At 36.8% G+C, this 21,678-nt stretch overlaps 1 protein-coding gene across 1 annotated transcript in view; it reads left to right on the top strand.

Moving 5' to 3' along the window:
- Nucleotides 1–19,689, top strand: part of LOC128640469 (steroid 17-alpha-hydroxylase/17,20 lyase) — a 97,679-nt gene extending 77,990 nt beyond the window's left edge. Inside the window, exons 7-8 of the mRNA XM_053692948.1 lie at nucleotides 14,651–14,754; nucleotides 19,412–19,689. Coding sequence (XP_053548923.1) covers nucleotides 14,651–14,754; nucleotides 19,412–19,689 — 382 coding nt within the window. The remainder of the gene's footprint in view (nucleotides 1–14,650; nucleotides 14,755–19,411) is intronic.
- The last annotated feature ends 1,989 nt before the right edge of the window (nucleotides 19,690–21,678 follow it).

The raw sequence follows: 21,678 nt of genomic DNA on the forward strand, positions 1-21,678 counted from the left end.
CATATGTATTTATTTGCAATCAATAGATATTTTAAGAGCTGGGCCAGTTTTCTTTCTGCACCTGTGTAACCCTTCCTGATTGCAGTCTAGTTTGAAACACCACCCCTACACAGGTGTTAAAAAATGGGCTGGCATTTAGGATGACATTTCTTAATAAAAATGAAATTCAAGAGAAGGAAGAAAAACACTGAAAATAGCATGACAGTAAAGAGGTGATTTTAATTTCTGCTGTATCTGATTCATAACAGTTTAATGTTAGGTAGACTATCCCTTTGAGCTATCATCTTAAGATTATATTGAATTAAACATCATTTGATTATTAAAAATCATTGTCAGAAATATTACACTGTGTGGCTTAATGTCATCATCAATGTTTATCTTTAATACTAATTTCACATATACATACTTTCAAAGTATAAAACACAATGTAACAAATGGCACTTACAAGTTCTGATGAGTGATCAATGATAAGTGATCAAAGTATAGAGCAATTTGATTCGTTAGGTATAGTAGAAAATGTATATTTAAATTCAATCAGATTGGCTGGTTTCATTAATCACGTGATTATGCATTTACCAATAAGAAGTTGTGGAAAACTTTACCAGTTTGTGGGTTGTTTAGGATTTTAGGATATCTACTAGTGCACCAAATTTGGAGCAATACTTCACACCAAATTTGGAGCAATAATATTGTCCCCTTGCTTTGTAATGAGAAACAAAGATGTGACATAATCCATAAGTAGGGTAACATCTCCCTAATTTACTTTATTTTCTAATATTTTTAATTGTCTTGCAGCATCGTACATAACCTTTCTGTGTTTTCAGACTCCCATTGATTTCTATGGCATTTGCGGTCTCAAGGGTGGCGGTTTGAACGATAGGTATGCTGCGTCGGAATAGACTCGAGTGTACCTGTTTAATGTTTGATAAATTGACAAGAGGCTCAAATAGAGTCGAATGTGACGGCGGATGATCAGTATTCCGTTCGAATAACACAAGCATCGATCTGCGTCGGATTGATATCGCAGGAGCGTATATTACATCACATTACAACATTTGATGATCTTGACACTTTGTTAACTACGGTGGATCAACTTTGCGTCTAATTTGACGCGAGATTCCAGCGTATTATCAGTTGAGGCATTGATAAATTGGCCCCATGGTGTGAGCTGCATATGTTTCTCACTGTTATGTATATAGACATATGACAGGATTTTTTCTACTCTAAAAACATAATTTATGTAAGAACTTACCTGATAAATTCATTTCTTTCATATTAGCAAGAGTCCATGAGCTAGTGACGTATGGGATATACATTCCTACCAGGAGGGGCAAAGTTTCCCAAACCTCAAAATGCCTATAAATACACCCCTCACCACACCCACAAATCAGTTTAACGCATAGCCAAGAAGTGGGGTGATAAGAAAAAAGTGCGAAAGCATAAAAAATAAGGAATTGGAATAATTGTGCTTTATACAAAAAAATCAAAACCACCACAAAAAAGGGTGGGCCTCATGGACTCTTGCTAATATGAAAGAAATGAATTTATCAGGTAAGTTCTTACATAAATTATGTTATCTTTCATGTAATTAGCAAGAGTCCATGAGCTAGTGACGTATGGGATAATGACTACCCAAGATGTGGATCTTCCACGCAAGAGTCACTAGAGATGGAGGGATAAAATAAAGACAGCCAATTCCGCTGAAAATAATCCACACCCAAAATAAAGTTTAAATCTTATAATGAAAAAAACTGAAATTATAAGCAGAAGAATCAAACTGAAACAGCTGCCTGAAGTACTTTTCTACCAAAAACTGCTTCAGAAGAAGAAAACACATCCAAATGGTAGAATTTAGTAAAACTATGCAAAGAAGGCCAGCATCAGAAGAGACAGGACGTATGTTTCATGGGCTCCTGAAAAGCTAACAAACATTAAGCCTAATAGAACATCTAATTTACATCCTCTGTTGATTTAGCTTGGGTACTACAGTCGTGAGAGGGAAAAAGCAACTCTTTACTAGTTTCATTTAATGAAATCTAACATTTTCACTGAGGTTCTGGCTTGAGTGTACGGCGCTTACTAAAAGCACGAGGCAGAACTGACTGCTGGCCGATTAGACATGGCAGACCTATATGAACAGCTACAAAAGTGGTGTACAACCTTTGAGGAGAAGATGGATTATTGTTACCACGACCTTCTATCTGCTACTAAAGATCTGAGGGAGGAAGAAACTGATCCGCTACCCAAGATGGCGACTGATCTCTCTAAAAATGCTGAGACCTCCCGGCTTTGTGTAAGAGCAGCAATTTCACTACTGGAGCCGCCACAGACCCGCACAGAGTCTTCCCCACATGTTACTCTACTGAGCATAGACGCACACTACAGTGGGGAGAAGTGCCCCTTCGCTTCGGTCTCATGTGGAAGAGAGGCCTGTGCATCGGGCAACGCCTTTCATCTCACATGCAGCTTGCATTCTCCCATTGAGAGTAGGATCACTAATAACGAAATGGCCTCAACTGTAACCGAATCGGCTGTGGAGCCTAACAGCGCTATGGTCAAAGGTGAGATAGATAGAGATCCTCAGATATCACCCCACACAGCTAAGTCCATACAGGTACTTTGCAACACTGACCTGCAGTCATCCACATGGCCAAACTTTATTGTCGCCAGTATCCAGCCAACCAACCGAAGACAGCCAGTGGGAGATTTGGGATGCATAACAGCTGCTGAGACAGATTGCAAGCCCGATCGGAACTTTGACGCTACTCGCCCTATACTTAAACTCCGGTCACTATCTGCACACCCTTACCTACTTTGGTGCGTACAAGTAGCTGTGATACTCCCTGGCCTGCACTTTACAGTTTATATAGAGCCCTGGATCAGATTAACGGTGAGTCCCTATAACAGGCAGTCTAGCAAAGCTGGGATCGGGTAAGGTAAAATGTGGCTTAGGTTGTGCCCACACACACGGTAGCCAAGATGACACATATATATCCGTGAGTAGGCACGTACTGATGATAGCTATTACCTATTTAGAACTGCAGAGATGACTTTGCTGTATTTCTTGCCCAGCCACGGCTTGCACCCGCTAAGGATTCCCACTACAGGTCTTTGCTATACCCATGCAGAGATTTCTTATCTGGGACATATGACTCTATACCCCTGATCCGAGTAATAATATGATATATTTACTTCCTAGGGTTCTTTTTCTAGATATAAGTGAAAGTGACAACTTATACATAAATATCTTTATGCAAATCACAATGCTATTTACATGTAACATAATTTAACTCCACACTGTCTGGTTGATTTTTCTAGTTATGCTATTTGATTAATGTATAGCTTCTCTCACAGGTGTATTTATTCTAGCAACATGATGTGTGAAGTGTGTGTTGTCTTCTTTCTTCACCTGTATATATGCAATCCTTTAAAAGTTTAAAATTTTACTGCATTATCAGTTACGTATGCCTAAATTGTAGAGCTGGGTTAGTGTTCACATGTTATTGCTCTGTATTTTAACAGTTAGGTATGGTTGAATACTTGCTGAGTGCTGTTTTTGTTCACTTCATAAGCCTAATTATCCTAGTGCTCCTTAATATTGGCAATGTGCGCCATATTACTCTAATCTCCCAACACTTTAGCTTGTCAGAGGATCCTTAATATTACAAGATAGGGCTACAATCTGCTCTGCGGTTTAAATATTTATTAAGCTAGTTAAGCTGCTTGGACCTATATTCCATGTTTATGTATCAATATATATAGTGGCATTGTGGCAGAGCTCAGAGACACTAAGCTATAGTTCTATAGGTCTGGATTCCAGTTTGCGTAAGATATATTCAATTAGGCTCCCCTTGGTCTAAAAGTAATTACTCCATATCCCACTTCGCTTATTTCTAAAAAACCTTTATTTATAGCATGGATGTTTATAATAGCCCTTTAGATGCCCTTTACACCAGATCTATGCTATTTTAAGGGCTATCCTCAGCTTTTGTTACAAACTGCTACTCACTACGCTCTTTATGGCCAGAGGAGTCACAATCCTGCTATTAAGCAGTAATTATTTTCTTTTTAAGTAAATTAACTAACTAGCCATCTGTAGAAAGTCTCTCTATACGACAGTATGCACCTGGTTTTATATATGGACACACTACTGTTTTTAGGTTTACAGGAATATGTTTCTGCTGGCTAAATGTTGTGCTATTCTTATTGTACATGTTATCTGTTTTGTTATGGTTCTCTCATGTATTCTCAATTTCAGATAAGTTTAAAATATTTAGTATATTTACTAAGCTAGATGGGCTGCTTGGTCACATGTTTTATGTACTCCTGCCAGTCTATTCACTTGTGCTGAATTATTAGTTATTTATTAAGTTTTAGCATGTTAGGACCTTGTGTGCAGGATAAGACTATAGTATCTCATTAGCATGGAAGTCAAGTGTACTACCTGTTGTCACTATGTAAGCAAGATAACATGGCCATCTACTGTAGGCTAGTTTAATCTATTTAAGTGCCTGTCCATAATACATTGTTCAGCATGCTTCCGATATAGTGGCACCTCCTGGTGCATATACTATGCCTTTACATTTTTAAATATACTATATTTATGCTTACGCAATCTTCTCACCTAGCCTATAAGCCACATACAGGAAAGGCATACCGGAGGTCATAACTACCCCCCTTTGATATTAAGCAAATCATCTTGATATAGCCCTCTTTCCCACCTAAGTTAAGAAACTAGCACAATATATATTGTCGGTTTCCCAATAGATTATTTAACCCACTTGCTAATACTAAAATATCCTTTTGTATACCCCCAACATGATTACGCATGGCCCATAACAGACAGTTAGATAGCACATCCCCATGGCACATCTATCTGGTTTCGCTAGCACGATTAAGATTTATAACCAAGGTACCACCCAAATACATCTGTGTATTTATTTATATCTGGCTCCGCCCTCCCCCCTCCCCCCAATATGCATAGCGGTGCTTACCCGCTGAATACCCCCCCCCTTTTTTCTTACTATATATGTGTTCTCCTTCGGGAGCTTCTACCGACCTATATACCCGGTCATTAGTTACTTTGTATAATTGTGGCCCATTGGGCCTAGAAATCTGGTACCAATAGGTCGGTCATTTATGCTATTCTATCAAAAAATCGAGGTGTCATTAGCCTGCTACCATTCTTATGTATAACTACCGAATTGTTACACTCATTTTTGTTTGTACCTTTTTCATTCTATCAAAAAGGCGTATTATGTTTTATGTTTATCATGCTAAACCTCAATAAAAATATATTAAAAAAAAAAAAAGTATGCAAAGAAGACCAAGTTGCTGCTTTGCAAATCTGATCAACTGAAGCTTCATTCCTAAACGCCCAGGAAGTAGAAACTGACCTAGTAGAATGAGCTGTAATCCTTTGAGGCGGAGTTTTACCCGACTTGACATAAGCATGATGAATTAAAGATTTTAACCAAGATGCCAAAGAAATGGCAGAGGCCTTCTGACCTTTCCTAGAACCGGAAAAGATAACAAATAGACTAGAAGTCTTTCGGAATTTCTTAGTAGCTTCAACATAATATTTCAAAGCTCTAACTACATCCAAAGAATGCAATGATCTCTCCTTAGAATTCTTAGGATTAGGACACAATGAAGGAATCACAATTTCTCTACTAATGTTGTTAGAATTCACAACCTTAGGTAAAAATTTAAAAGAAGTTCGCAACACCTCCTTATCCTGATGAAAAATCAGAAAAGGAGACTCACAAGAAAGAGCAGATAATTCAGAAACTCTTCTAGCAGAAGAGATGGCCAAAAGAAACAAAACTTTCCAAGAAAGTAATTTAAAGGGACATTATACACTCATTTTTTCTTTGCATAAATGTTTTGTAGATAATCTATTTATATAGCCCATAAAGTTTTTTTTTTTAATTAATGTATAGTTTTGCTTATTTTTAAATAACATTGCTCTGATTTTCAGACTCCTAACCAAGCCCCAAAGTTTTATGTGAATACGCTCGACTACCTACTCCAGCTTGCTCCTGTTTGTGTAAAGGGTCTTTTCATATGCAAAAGAAGGGGGAGGGGGGAGTGTCTTATTTGCCACTTGCAGTGGGCTTTCCAGCTACCTTTTCAACAGAGCCAAAGTGACAGCTTCTAAGTAAGTTTTTAAACAGTTTTATACTGGATTTTTATATCAGTATCTGTGCATATTATTCTTTATAGTAGTGTCTATTACATGCAGTTATATGAAAATGAGTGTATACTGTCCCTTTAATGTCCAAAGAATGCATAGGTTCAAACGGAGGAGCTTGAAGAGCCCCCAGAACCAAATTCAAACTCCAAGGAGGAGAAATTTACTTAATAACAGGTTTTATACGAACCAAAGCTTGTACAAAACAATGAATATCAGGAAGATTAGCAATCCTTCTGTGAAAAAGAACAGAAAGAGCAGAGATTTGTCCTTTCAAGGAACTTGCAGACAAACTTTTATCCAAACCATCCTGAAGAAACTGTAAAATTCTCGGAATTCTAAAAGAATGCCAGGAAAAATGATGAGAAAGACACCAAGAAATGTAAGTCTTCCAGACTCTATAATATATCTTTCTAGATACAAATTTACGAGCCTGTAACATAGTATTAATCACAGAGTCAGAGAAACCTCTTTGACTAAGAATCAAGCGTTCAATCTCCATACCTTTAAATTTAAGGATTTGAGATCCTGATGGAAAAAAGGACCTTGCGACAGAAGGTCTGGTCTTAACGGAAGAGTCCACGGTTGGCAAGAGGCCATCCGAACAAGATCCGCATACCAAAACCTGTGAGGCCATGCTGGAGCCACCAGCAGAACAAACGAGCATTCCTTCAGAATCTTGGAGATTACTCTTGGAAGAAGAACTAGAGGTGGAAAGAGATAGGCAGGATGATACTTCCAAGGAAGTGACAACGCATCCACTGCTTCCGCCTGAGGATCCCTGGATCTGGACAGATACCTGGGAAGTTTCTTGTTTAGATGAGAAGCCATCAGATCTATTTCTGGAAGTCCCCACATTTGAACAATCTGAAGAAATACCTCTGGGTGAAGAGACCATTCGCCCGGATGTAACGTTTGGCGACTGAGATAATCCGCTTCCCAATTGTCTATACCTGGGATATGAACCGCAGAAACTAGACAGGAGCTGGATTCCGCCCATACCAGTATTCGAGATACTTCTTTCATAGCCAGAGGACTGTGAGTCCCTCCTTGATGATTGATGTATGCCACAGTTGTGACATTGTCTGTCTGAAAACAAATGAACGATTCTCTCTTTAGAAGAGGCCATGACTGAAGAGCTCTGAAAATTGCACGGAGTTCCAAAATATTGATTGGTAATCTCACCTCCTGAGATTCCCAAACCCCTTGTGCTGTCAGAGACCCCCAAACGGCTCCCCAACCTGTCAGACTTGCATCTGTTGAAATTACAGTCCAGGTCGGAAGAACAAAAGAAGCCCCCTGAACTAAACGATGGTGATCTGTCCAGAGAGTGTCGTACAATCGGTTTTAAAGATATTAATTGAGATATCTTTGTGTAATCCCTGCACCACTGGTTCAGCATACAGAGCTGAAGAGGTCGCATGTGAAAACGAGCAAAGGGGATCGCGTCCGATGCAGCAGTCATAAGACCTAGAATTTCCATGCATAAGGCTACCGAAGGGAATGATTGTGATTGAAGGTTTCGACAAGCTGAGATCAATTTTAGACGTCAGCAAGAGAAAGAAGGGTGGTGTGAGTGCTAGTCAAGTGGTTAATGCTTAAATCCCTTGTAATGTCTGAAAAATCTCAAATTTCAGACTATTGATAGAGGAATAAAGATAGATGTGGGATAAGCGCTCTCAAGATAGAGCTAACCAACAGATGGTTTAGATTATACAATGAAATAACTGGAAAAACCAATGTTACTAAGAACAAAGTATTTTTATATATAATAAATTTATATAGCGGTTTAGGCAAATATCTTGTTAACACATACACAATTTACTAAGGATGCCGGCATCTAAAAACAATAATAAAACATCATAAATATATTAAAAAATGCATTAAAAAACAAAGGGAATCGGCCGATACTTAAATTCTAAATCATATAAGATAGACAGTAGAAATATATCTATTTATAAACTTGTTTAAGGCAGATGACTCTTGTCACAATAATCTTAACTCTATGTATATTACCAATGTTTAGATTAGACAGTTGAGGCACAGTACATGAGGAAAGCGTCTAATCTGTTAGCTGTTAGGAGTGACTGTGGGTGATGAGACGTGAAATTGAACGTCACGTCACCTGACTAATAGTTTTCCTCCAATCCCTGGATTCAGTGGTTATTTGAAAACATATATTTCTTTGAAAAAATATATATGTATATATATGTCCCAGTTGAGAAATATACAATTGTATCAAAGTGTGATTTAGAATATAGCAGTTAGTAACAATACTTGCAAGTGTCCGATATCCAATAATCTTTTCCAAATTGTAGCAAGTTGTTGTATCCGCGGCTTTAGATTATGTGAAATGTTGATCTGTTCTTTTTCATCCGTTCTTTTTCATCTGTTTTTTGTCTGTTTTTTTCTCCAGTGAAGCTCCTAAGCACTTAGTTATTATCAGTACTGTAGTTTTGATTAAGGCTATGATGGGAGCGAGATGAAACAAGAGGGCACACAGGAATTACTCATACATCCATCTCAGTGTTTTAATCAAGGGGATGGAAATGAACCTGATTGTAGTGCCAATGAAACAGTTCAGCATATGAGTGACTTTAGGTTAAGTTGAAATTGTTACACACAGGAATTATTCATATGTCTTCTCTCCATATATATCATAGAGATAGAGATGAACCTGTGAGTTGTAACACTGAGGATACTAAAAATATCAGAGAACAAAAGTAAGCAAATCTACGCGTTTCGGCAGTGTTAGCTGCCTTATCCGTTTAGCCGAAACGAATAGATTTGCTTACTTTTGTTCTCTGATATTTTTAGTATCCACAGTGTTACAACTCACAGGTTCATCTCTATCTCTATGATATATATGGAGAGAAGACATATGAATAATTTCTGTGTATAACAATTTCAACTTAACCTAAAGTCACTCATATGCTGAACTGTTTCATTGGCATATATACATATACATATATATTTTTTCAAAGAAATATATGTTTTCAAATAACCACTGAATCCAGGGATTGGAGGAAAACTATTAGTCAGGTGACGTGACGTTCAATTTCACGTCTCATCACCCACAGTCACTCCTAACAGCTAACAGATTAGACGCTTTCCTCATGTACTGTGCCTCAACTGTCTAATCTAAACATTGGTAATATACATAGAGTTAAGATTATTGTGACAAGAGTCATCTGCCTTAAACAAGTTTATAAATAGATATATTTCTACTGTCTATCTTATATGATTTAGAATTTAAGTATCGGCCGATTCCCTTTGTTTTTTAATGCATTTTTTAATATATTTATGATGTTTTATTATTGTTTTTAGATGCCGGCATCCTTAGTAAATTGTGTATGTGTTAACACGATATTTGCCTAAACCGCTATATAAATTTATTATATATAAAAATACTTTGTTCTTAGTAACATTGGTTTTTCCAGTTATATCAATTTTAGACGTCTCTTGTCTGTCAGAGACAGAGTCATGGACACTGAATCTATCTGGAAACCTAAAAAAGTTACCCTTGTCTGAGGAATCAATGAACTTTTCGGTAAATTGATCCTCCAACCATGATTTTGAAGAAACAACACAAGTCGATTTGTATGAGATTCTGCTAAATGTGAAGACTGAGAAAGTACCAAGATATCGTCCAAATAAGGAAATACCACAATACCCTGTTCTCTGATTACAGACAGAAGAGCACCAAGAACCTTTGTAAAAATTCTTGGAGCTGTTGCTAGGCCCAACGGCAGAGCCACAAACTGGTAATGCTTGTCTAGGAACGAGAATCTCAGAAACTGATAGTGATCTGGATGAATCGGAATATGCAGATATGCATCCTGTAAATCTATTGTGGACATATAATGCCCTTGCTGAACAAAAGGCAGGATAGTCCTTATAGTTACCATTTTGAATGTTGGTATCCTTACATAACGATTCAATATTTTTAGATCCAGAACTGGTCTGAAGGAATTCTCCTTCTTTGGTACAATGAAGAGATTTGAATAAAACCCCAGCCCCTGTTCCAGAACTGGAACTGGCATAATTACTCCAGCCAACTCTAGATCTGAAACATATTTCAGAAATGCTTGAGCATTCGCTGGATTTACTGGGACACGGGAAAGAAAAAATCTCTTTGCAGGAGGCCTTATCTTGAAGCCAATTCTGTACCCTTCTGAAACAATGTTCTGAATCCAAAGATTGTGAATTGAATTGATCCAAATTTCTTTGAAAAAACGTAATCTGCCCCCTACCAGCTGGGCTGGAATGAGGGCCGCACCTTCATGTGGACTTGGGAGCTGGCTTTGGTTTTCTAAAAGGCTTGGATTTATTCCAGACTGGAGATGGTTTCCAAACTGATACCACTCCTGTGGGTGAAGGATCAGGCTTTTGTTCCTTATTGTGACGAAAGGAACGAAAACGATTATTAGACCTAAATTTACCTTTAGATTTTTTATCCTGTGGTAAAAAAGTTCCTTTCCCTCCAGTAACAGTTGAGATAATAGAATCCAACTGAGAACCAAATAATTTATTACCCTGGAAAGAAAGGGAAAGCAAAGTTGACTTAGAAGACATATCAGCATTCCAAGTTTTAAGCCATAAAGCTCTTCTAGCTAAAATAGCTAGAGACATATACCTGACATCAACTCTAATGATATCAAAGATGGCATCACAAATAAAGTTATTAGCATGTTGAAGAAGATTAACAATGCTATGAGAATTATGATCTGTTACTTGTTGCGCTAAAGCTTCTAACCAAAAAGTTGAAGCTGCAGCAACATCCGCTAAAGATATAGCAGGTCTAAGAAGATTACCTGAACATAAGTAAGCTTTTCTTAGAAAGGATTCAATCTTCCTATCTAAAGGATCCTTAAAGGAAGTACTATCTGCCGTAGGAATAGTAGTACGTTTAGCAAGAGTAGAGATAGCCCCATCAACTTTAGGGATTTTGTCCCAAAACTCTAATCTGTCAGATGGCACAGGATATAATTGCTTAAAACGTTTAGAAGGAGTAAATGAATTACCCAAATTATTCCATTCCCTGGAGATTACTTCAGAAATAGCATCAGGGATAGGAAAAACTTCTGGAATAACTACAGGAGATTTAAAAACCTTATCTAAACGCTTAGATTTAGTATCAAGAGGACCAGAATCCTCTATTTCTAATGCAATTAAAACTTCTTTAAGTAAAGAACGAATAAATTCCATTTTGAATAAATATGAAGATTTATCAGCATCAACCTCTGAGACAGAATCCTCTGAACCAGAGGAACCATTATCAGAATCAGAATGATGATGTTCATTTAAAAATTCACCTGAAAAATGAGAAGTTTTAAAAGACCTTTTACGTTTACTAGAAGGAGGAATAACAGACATAGCCTTCTTAATGGATTTAGAAACAAAATCTCTTATGTTAACAGGAACACTCTGAGTATTAGATGTTGACGGAACAGCAACAGGTAATGTAACATTACTAAAGGAAATATTATCTGCATTAACAAGTTTGTCATGACAGTCATTACAAACAACAGCTGGAGGAACAGATACCATAAGCTTACAGCAGATACCCTTAACTTTGGTAGATCCAGCACCAGGCAGCGTTTTTCCAGAAGTATCTTCTGACTCAGTGTCAATCTGGGACATCTTGCAATATGTAATAGAAAAAACAACATATAAAGCAAAATTGATCAAATTCCTTAAATGACAGTTTCAGGAATGGGAAAAAATGCCAGTGAACAAGCTTCTAGCAACCAGAAGCAATAAATAATGAGACTTAAATAATGTGGAGACAAAAGTGACGCCCATATTTTTTAGCGCCAAAAAAGACGCCCACATTATTTGGCGCCTAAATGCTTTTGGTGCCAAAAATGACGCCACATCCGGAACGCCGACAATTTTGGCGCAAAAAAACGTCAAAAATGACGCAACTTCCGGCGACACGTATGATGCCGCAAACAGAATTTTTTTTGCGCCAAAAAAGTCTGTGCCAAGAATGACGCAATAAAATGAAGCATTTTCAGCCCCCGCGAGCCTAACAGCCCACAGGGAAAAAAGTCAAATTTTAAGGTAAGAAAAAAATTGCATTATCCCAAATATGAAACTGACTGTCTGAAATAAGGAATGTTTGAACATCCTGAGTCAAGGCAAATAAATGTTTGAATACATATATTTAGAACTTTATATAAAAGTGCCCAACCATAGCTTAGAGTGTCACATAAAATAAGACTTACTTACCCCAGGACACTCATCTACATGTAGTAGAAAGCCAAACCAGTACTGAAACGAGAATCAGTAGAGGTAATGGTATATATAAGAGTATATCGTCGATCTGAAAAGGGAGGTAAGAGATGAATCTCTACGACCGATAACAGAGAACCTATGAAATAGACCCCGTAGAAGGAGATCATTGAATTCAAATAGGCAATACTCTCCTCACATCCCTCTGACATTCACTGCACGCTGAGAGGAAAACCGGGCTCCAACCTGCTGCGGAGCGCATATCAACGTAGAATCTAGCACAAACTTACTTCACCACCTCCATAGGAGGCAAAGTTTGTAAAACTGATTTGTGGGTGTGGTGAGGGGTGTATTTATAGGCATTTTGAGGTTTGGGAAACTTTGCCCCTCCTGGTAGGAATGTATATCCCATACGTCACTAGCTCATGGACTCTTGCTAATTACATGAAAGAAAAAGCCCCTTCTCTTTGATCTTTTGTTTTACACTAACTAGAAATATGTTTTCCCAATTTATACTAAGATCTTGCCTTCTGTGAAACAATGATATCATTCACCATTTACTGAGTGATAAGACTGCGATAACTAGGTATAGATTTAGGATAGGTCTAGAAATCTGATTAGGATGAACTATTTGGTTGCACCCCTCTTTGGTATCCAAGAGGTTAATAAAAGTGGCACATTGTAGTGTGAGACACTGATGCACATGCCACATTGCGCATAGCCACTTCTTGAGAGAAAGAGCTTGGTTCATGGAATTACACATCCAATAGAGGTGGTAAAGACAGATACTATAAAAAGGCAAGAATGTCTTGAGAATTAATTCATTTTACACTTTAAAAGTAAATAAAGGCAGACTCCGACGACTTTCTGATTACAATCAGCTGTCAAATTCTATTTCTGTGTAAACTATGACTGGCAGGGGTTGACAAATTTACATCAACATTAGGAGCCAGCAAGAATAATGAGGAGCAAGATAAATATATTAAGGAGCCAGACATTGTGTTGTATATCCCGAAGAGTTAGGAGCCAGGAGTATGATTCTGTGAGCCGTGGCACCTTAGTTTCTGTGATTAAACAAGTCCTAACTCTTGTTGTTTAAATTAACTAGAAGTTTATTTTGATGGTTAAAATCTCTACTTGAAACCTCTAACTGAAATTCCGATCTGTGTAGAAGTGTGATATGCAATGTCTGTAAGAGGCAAGATCAGAGATACAAATGCGGAAATGCCACACTGCTGAGGCTTCAATAACTTCTTCTTGTGTTGGCAGAACATAAGATACTGATACACAACATTTCAGAAGAGGAATTATTCATTGTGCATCAGCCTCTCTACTGCAGACAAAATATGGTTTTATTGAAACCCCTGACTTTGTGGTATCCATCCAAACTCTGAATTTATGAGTATAAAGAGTGTATAGGGAGACAAAGCCTTCTCTAAAGAACAATTTGTACTAGCAAATACTGCTGGGGGTATTGACACAAATGACACATGAGAGGAACTTTAGAAAAAGTCTTGGATAAAAATGTAGGGCAGATTTTTTGTGAGATTTGGATTTCATCAAGGTGGCTACAATAAAAAAAATGATTAAAGCTTCAAGTTAAAGGGACATAAAACCCAAAAAATTTTATTTCACGATTCAGATAGAGCATACTTTTATAAACAACTTTCCAATTTTCTTATCAATTTGGTTTCATTCTCTTGGTATCCTTTGTTGAAGGAACAGCAAAGCACTTCTGAAAGGTAGCTGAACACATTGAAACGTCAATGACAAGACACATATATGTGTAGCCACCAATCAGCAGCTAGCTTGCAGTTCCTGAGCAAATTAGATAGAAGAAGTAAATTGAAAAGTTGATTAAAATTGTATGCTCAATTTGAGTCATTAAAGAAATTTTTTGAGTTTCATGTTCCTTTAAGAAAAATTCCTGTTTCTCACAGCTTTTCTGAATGTAAAGTAGTACTTACTTCCCTTCTAACCCTTATCAAAACCCTTGCCATATTTATAAATTTATATAATACCATACTTATCGCTCTTCCAATCTATTCTTAATAAGGTTCTGATTTTTTAAAAATATTTTTACACCACGTGCAATCTGTTTCACTTTGCCTATAGGAAAGAGAAATGATCCCACAGCCGGTTAATCTTTTGATGTTGCTATAGGATTATTTGAGAATGGTCATTACCAGTTGTACTTAACTAGATATCTTTATTTAATAGCATTGGGGAATACACAATTCCAAAAGAAGCCAGAGTGGTTATAAACCTGTGGTCTCTTCATCATGATGAAAAGGAATGGGAAACCCCTGAAATGTTTAATCCAGGTTTGTGCATTTAAATCTTTCAATGTGTAATTCCTGCATTACTGATGTTGGAGAAACATACATGTGCTATGACTTGGCTCTCACCCTAGGAGTTTACATACAATGATCACACTAAGGGGCCGATTTATCAAGCTCTGTATGGAGTTATGAAGCAGCAGTCTAAAGACCGCCCGCTCTGAGGCCGCGGACAGAAATCAACCCGATCGAATACGATCGGGTTGATTGACACCCACTGCTAGCAGCTGATTGGCCGCAAGAACTGCTGGTGCAATGATATATGCTGTCGGCATTTATCGATGTGCAGCGGACATGATACGCTACATCGTATCATGTCAGCTCGCACTATAATAAATATACCCCTAAAAGTTTTTAGTTACATTTTTACTTGCCATAAACAATGTATGTATACCTCCAACATTTTCTTTTTTTTATACTGGTTCTGGGAGGTTTAAGGTGTAGATTGTGTGATCCGGGTATGTGGTCTGTGCCGATTAAGGGGAATTAAAGAAACTACCAATAAGTATGTATGACAACGTTACATATATTATATAAGAATCAGGGCTTATATATTATGTTCTATTTTATTAACTTTTTTCTATAGTATGTGTCTGGGAATGCAGACATTCCTTGCTGTGTGTGTATTATGACCACCTTGAGAGAAGCATCATGTGTAAAGTAACAGTAAAGTCAAAATTAAACTTGAATTATTCTGGTAGCGCATGCAATTTTAAACAACTTTCCAATGATTTGTTTTCTTGGTATCCTTTGTTGAAGAAACAGCAATGCACTACTGGGAGCTAGCTGAACCAAAGACAAGAGGCATATATGTGCAGCCACCAATCAGCTGCTAACTCCCAGTAGTGCACTGATTCTGCTTTTCAATAGGTGCAAAGAGAACAAAGCAAATTAGTGAATAGAAGTAAATTGGAAAGTTGTTTAAAATTACATGCTCTACACGAATAATTTGTAAGACTGCTGCTCCTTTTGTGGCGGACTGAAATCATCCTGATCCAATACTACTAGGATGATTGATACCCTCTGCTAGCGGCCGATTGGCTGTCAATGAGCAGGGGGAGGAATTGCACAAGTATTTCACTAGAAATGCTTGTGCAATGATAAGTGCTGACAGTGTATGCTATAGCAAATCATGTCCGCTCGACATTTAACAAATTGACCCCCACCTCTCTGGATTAAACATGTAATAGGAAATAGGTTAAAGGGACATAAAACAAGTTGGGATAGAGACAAAATATAATAATATTTACTTTAATTACTTTACCTTTAATTATTTATACTGCAGTGCCTCGCCATTTACCCTTTCTTTTTAGTTTCTGAATTGTAAAGCTCTAACCCCCCCACACAAATTTCCTTCTATGGCTGTATCTATATCTATTGTTATTTTGGTAGAATGCAAAAGTGAATAGGGATTATCTGCTGGAGCATGCCTAGAAGATGGGAACTCAGTTGAAATACAATGCCTGTGTCTAAACTCTGATAAGGGGGTGGAGTTTGTTCTCCAGGCAGCTTAGCTATGTAATTCATTTTGCTTATGTTTGAAAATTATTTTAAAATACTTGTCAGCAATTTTTAAACATTTTTTTTATGCAAACTATTTTTAATTAGCCCTTTTAGAATATGCACAGATCTCAACCTGTTTTATGTCCCTTTAAGAAAATAGATCACTATGGGCTCTATTCACAAAGAGATTAATTGCAGGTGAATTGTGGGTGATTTGAAATCTTTCCCAAGTTAATGCTGCATACAGTTCACCTGCAATTCTCCTATTTTAGGTGAATTGTACACAGCATTAACTATAACTCAGCTCTTCAGATAGTGTGGCCGCGCTAAATTCCTCACCTTATAGACTCCGGGGCACACTATAAAACTCAGGCCTGGCTTTCGCTCAAGTGCTAACCTAAAGGGGTATATATGTTACGGGTAAAGTCAGAAATCCGGGTAATCCTAGCATTACCCGGTTAATTCTAGGATTACCCAAGCAGCTCTGGGTAAAGCCCGAAGTGATGTAATTCCCCATCTACACTATTTTTTGCCTCTGCCTAGGGAGTTGAAGGAAGGCGCCGCGCCAATCCTCTGGCATCCAAACCTTGGGGAATGAGGTTTCCCCCCTTGAACCCCCCAGGCAGAGTAAAAAAAAGATAGTGAAGATGTGGAAATTACAGTGCATCGTATATATGTTTGATAATTGTATTTGTCATTGAAATGTGCTAAAAAGCAGTTTGTTTTCTTTTAAATCAAATATATAGAAGACTAGTCCTAAAGCCTGTGTACACGGTCCAAAATCCCCATCTATTTGGATCCCCACTCCCTCCTTCCCCTTCCCTGCTGCTCTCAACTTTTTTTTCTGTAGTACAGCGGTCCCCCCGCTCACCCCCACCCCCTGCCCGCTTTCGCCTCCCCCTTGCGTGTCACCTCTCGCACGGCCCCTCTGCTGTCTGATCCTCATTGACTGATTCTTCCTTATGGCCAGGTACTGCGCATGACTGCATCGGACAAACATACTTGGCCTTTTATAATATAGGATCTGGGAATTACAGTGCATTGTATATATGTTTAATGCAGTGACTACTCTGAGTAGATTTATGTTATTTTGGGCTTTACCCACAGCACTCTGAGTAGATTTATGATGTTACTTTGGACTTTACCCAGAGCTGCTTGGGTAATCCTAGGATTACCCAATTTCTGACTTTACCCGCAACATATATACTGTATATATATAAATATATATGCAGTATATATATGTATCTATATGACAGAGTGTTGGACTGGGATCTGGGAAGGACTCAGTTTTGTATTTGTATTTATATGTGTGTGATATAATTATTTTAAGTCTGTCACTTTACTTCAGGTATCCAGTCACACTAACTTTTTTAGCCTTATAATTTGTTTGAGTGAAACACAAAATAACTCACCACTTGTAATATAAGCGTGGCCACTCTATCCTGTGAAATTAAAGGTCGCTAACATTCTCTGGTTAAAGGGACACTGAACCCAATTATTTTCATTTGTGATTCAGAAAGAGCATGCAATTTTAAACAGCTTTCTAATTTACTCAAATTAGTAAATGTTCTTAATTCTCTTGGTATCTTTATTTGAAAAGCAAGAATGTAAGTTTTGATTCTGGCCCATTTTTTGTAAACAACCCAGGTTGTTCTTGTGGATTGGTGGATAAATTTATCCACCAATAAATAAAATAACTGTTCTGGACTTTCCTTTTTAAATAAAGATAGCAAGAGAATGAAGAAAAATTGCTAATAGGAGTAAATTAGAAAGTTGCTTAAAATTGCATGCTCTATCTGAATCATGAAAGAAAAAATTTGGGTTCAGTGTCCCTTTAATCTTTTTTACCATTAACTTGTAATATCAGTATGTGCACTATCATAATAGCGCCCTTGGCATTATCAATAGTGTCTCACTTGTAATCTGTGTCTTACTATATAAACAGTGCTAATAAGACCCATTAGGTAAATTCTATCCATCTGAAAAATAGATTAGGGTTTACTAATTTGTACTATTAATATGAAAGGAATTCTTTATTTTATCTACCATTTGTTTCCTCTTCTTTTTGCCAAAAGGATAATCCACTTACTGCCTCTTTATTAAAGTATTTATTTTCCTATCTACCCTTCTTTCCCTTACCCATCAACTTTAAAGGAACAGTGAAATCAAAATTAAACTTTCATTGTTCAGATAAGGCAAAAGAGATTTTCTAATTTACTTTTTTTTATCAAATCTACTTTGTTCTTTTGTTCTCTTTTTATGTAGAGTAAACTTAAGTATGTTCAGGGGCAGCAATGCACTACTGGGAGCTAGCTGAACACAATGGCTGAACCAAAGACAAGAGGCATATATGTGCAGCCACCAATCTCTAGCTAGCTCCCAGTAGTGCATTATTGACCCTGAGCCTACCTAAATATGCTTTTCAAGAAAACAAAGCAATTTTGATAATAAACAGTAATTTACCATACTGTGCTGAAACCTGAAAGGAACGACTTCACCTAATTTAAAGGGACTTTTCATCAAGCTGCACATATCCTTTGATTGTATTGCAGTGCATTTAATTTTTCAGTTAAAGGGATACTAACCCCAATTTTTTTTTCTTTCATGATTCAGATAAAGCATGCAATTTTAAGCAACTTTTTAATTTACTACTATTATCAATTTTTCTTTATTTTCTTGATATCTTTATTTGATAAGTAGAAATAAAAGCTTAGGAGACGGCCCATTTTAGGTTCAGCACCTGGGTAGCGCTTGCTGAATGGTTGCTAAATGTAGCCACAAATCAGCAAGCGCTATCCAGGGTCCTGAACCAAAAATGGGACAGCTCCTAAGCTTTCATTCCTGGAGTAAATTAGAAAGTTGTTTAAAATTGCATGCTCTATCCAAATCGTAAAAGAAAAAAATGGGTTTAGTGTGCCTTTAATAAAAACATAAATTGAAAAGTTCTTTAAAATTGCATGCTATCTAAATCACAAAAGTTTCATTTTGAGTTTACTTTCCCTTTAACTTTAGTCTCCTTTTATTCTGAAATATGTTACACATTTTAATAGTGATATATTTAGATCTACAGTTTCACAAGTGAATTAATTTTGGGTAAACAAATGTAGTGGGATTCTAACAGCAGCGTTATTAATTTCAGATCGTTTCTTGGATGAAAACGGTAATCGCGTGTACTCTCCTTCCCCGAGCTATCTTCCTTTCGGAGCCGGAGTTCGGGTGTGCCTTGGAGAAGCCCTGGCAAAAATGGAAATATTTCTCTTTCTCTCTTGGATTCTGCAGAGATTCACTCTTGAGGTCCCAGAGGGAGACAGTCTGCCAGACCTGGAGGGGAAGTTCGGCGTGGTACTTCAAATGAAGATGTTCAAGGTCTCAGCAAGGTTAAGGGAAGCTTGGAAGAACATAGAGATCTTTACATAAAGGCAGCACATTATTGACCATTTTTACACGTATATGATTCTCCTATCTGAAAAGTTTTTTATTTGCTCCAATACAAACTATGCAGCAAATTTTGTTTAATAAGCTATAAAATGTATTTTCTATTTTAAAGTTATTTACTGACCTCATGTTTCTTTTACTTAAAGATACTTTGGACATACTTTAAAAAATAATGAATCTACAGAAAAATCCTGTAGAATATACTGTGAATTTTATAGAAAGTCTTGATATGCTTTTACTAAAGAATTAGAATATACTCCAATTTAGGCAATTTTTTTCTATTGTGTGTAAAAAAACAAACAAACAAAAAAACAACAAATAACCATAAAAGTTTTGGTTTTTTTTGCACAAAATAAGGTTAAAGGGACAGTCTACACCAGAATTTTTATTGTTTAAAAAGATAGATAATTCCTTTATTACCCATTCCCTAGTTTTGCACAACCAACACAGTTATATAAATACACTTTTTACCTCTGTGATTACCTTGTATCTAAGCCCAGTGAGCACAGTGTTATCTATATTATACACATGAACTAACACCCTCTAGTGGTGAAAAACTGTCAAAATGCCCTGAGAGAAGAGGCGGCCTTCAAGGGCTTAGAAATTAGCATATGAACCTCCTAGGTTTAGCTTTCAACTAAGAATACCAAGAGAACAAAGCAAAATTGGTGATAAAATTTAATTGGAAAATAGTTTAAAATTACATTCTGTATCTGAATCATGAAAGTTTATTTTGGACTAGACTGTCCCTTTAAGAAAAATAAAGATAATTGGATACGGTGTCTTCCTTACTTGTTGACACAACTCCCCAGCTGAATTAGACTATATGGGAGAGTGATATTAATTCAGCCATTATTATTATTATTATTATTATTATGTAGTGCAAGTACTACATTTTCTACATATGATTTTGGGGAAAAAACATTAACAAAAATAAAAATTAAATATTCATATGTGGATTCTCATAGACTTGAGAAGTATTTGATTCAACATTCCATGCATCCAACCAGCATCTTCAGTGCTGAATTTACACTTTATTTTACTGTGATCTTGTATGATTTGTTCATAATCTAACGATATTTCACCACAATCTCATGAGATTTCTTACTATATTTCCTTAAACTGAGTAGGGAAATAAAGTGATTGTGCCTGAACATCCCAAAAACTCCCTTGCTAGTCCTGTGACAAGCATTCAGATTGGATGTTTAAATGTCCTCTACAATGGGATGTGGCTACTAAGGTTACATATCTTCCTTTTTTCATAGAGATGTTGATGTGATGTTTCCAGTCAACTTTTAAAGATATACTACAATGACTACATCACTTTTAAGGGATTTAGCATATGGCTAGCATGTCCCTTTAATACAGCAATATATGTTGCTCATAGACATACATTTCTTGTTAGTTTCAAGCTAATGGAAATCACTTTTACATAGCCTTTTTCAAGCAAGAAAAAATTACCATGTCAAATTGCAGCTGTCCATCGGCATGATGTAAATGTTTGAATACAATGTCCTTAAAGGGACATTCCAGCCAAAAAAGGAATCCACTAGGATGCATTTCAGTTTTGAATAGAATCATTTTTGTAATGTATTAGCAAAAATGCTTCTAATAAAAAGATATAGCTGTAAATTGTATTTATGTATGCACCGTGCACCAGCATTTTAAACAAAGCACTTGCTCAGAGAGAAATAGCTCAGTTTGCACCTTTGCTGATATGATACAAGCCCCACTGGTGCTCTGAGCTGCTGCAGTATTTAACATGCTGGTGCACTGAGAATATCTAGATAGGCTTCATATGCATATGCAGAGAACATTTTAACACTAAAACGGTGATAACTTTTACTAGAAGCAGTTTTTCCAATACATGTATTAAATTTTGACCGGAATGTCCCTTTAACGTTTTACTGTAATCTTAAAGTAACTTGAGAGGATAGTCAATACATGTCTATATTTGTAAAATAGTTGTAC

The sequence above is a fragment of the Bombina bombina genome, chromosome 9 (genome assembly GCF_027579735.1).
Source record: "Bombina bombina isolate aBomBom1 chromosome 9, aBomBom1.pri, whole genome shotgun sequence".
NCBI classification, from domain to species: domain Eukaryota; kingdom Metazoa; phylum Chordata; class Amphibia; order Anura; family Bombinatoridae; genus Bombina; species Bombina bombina.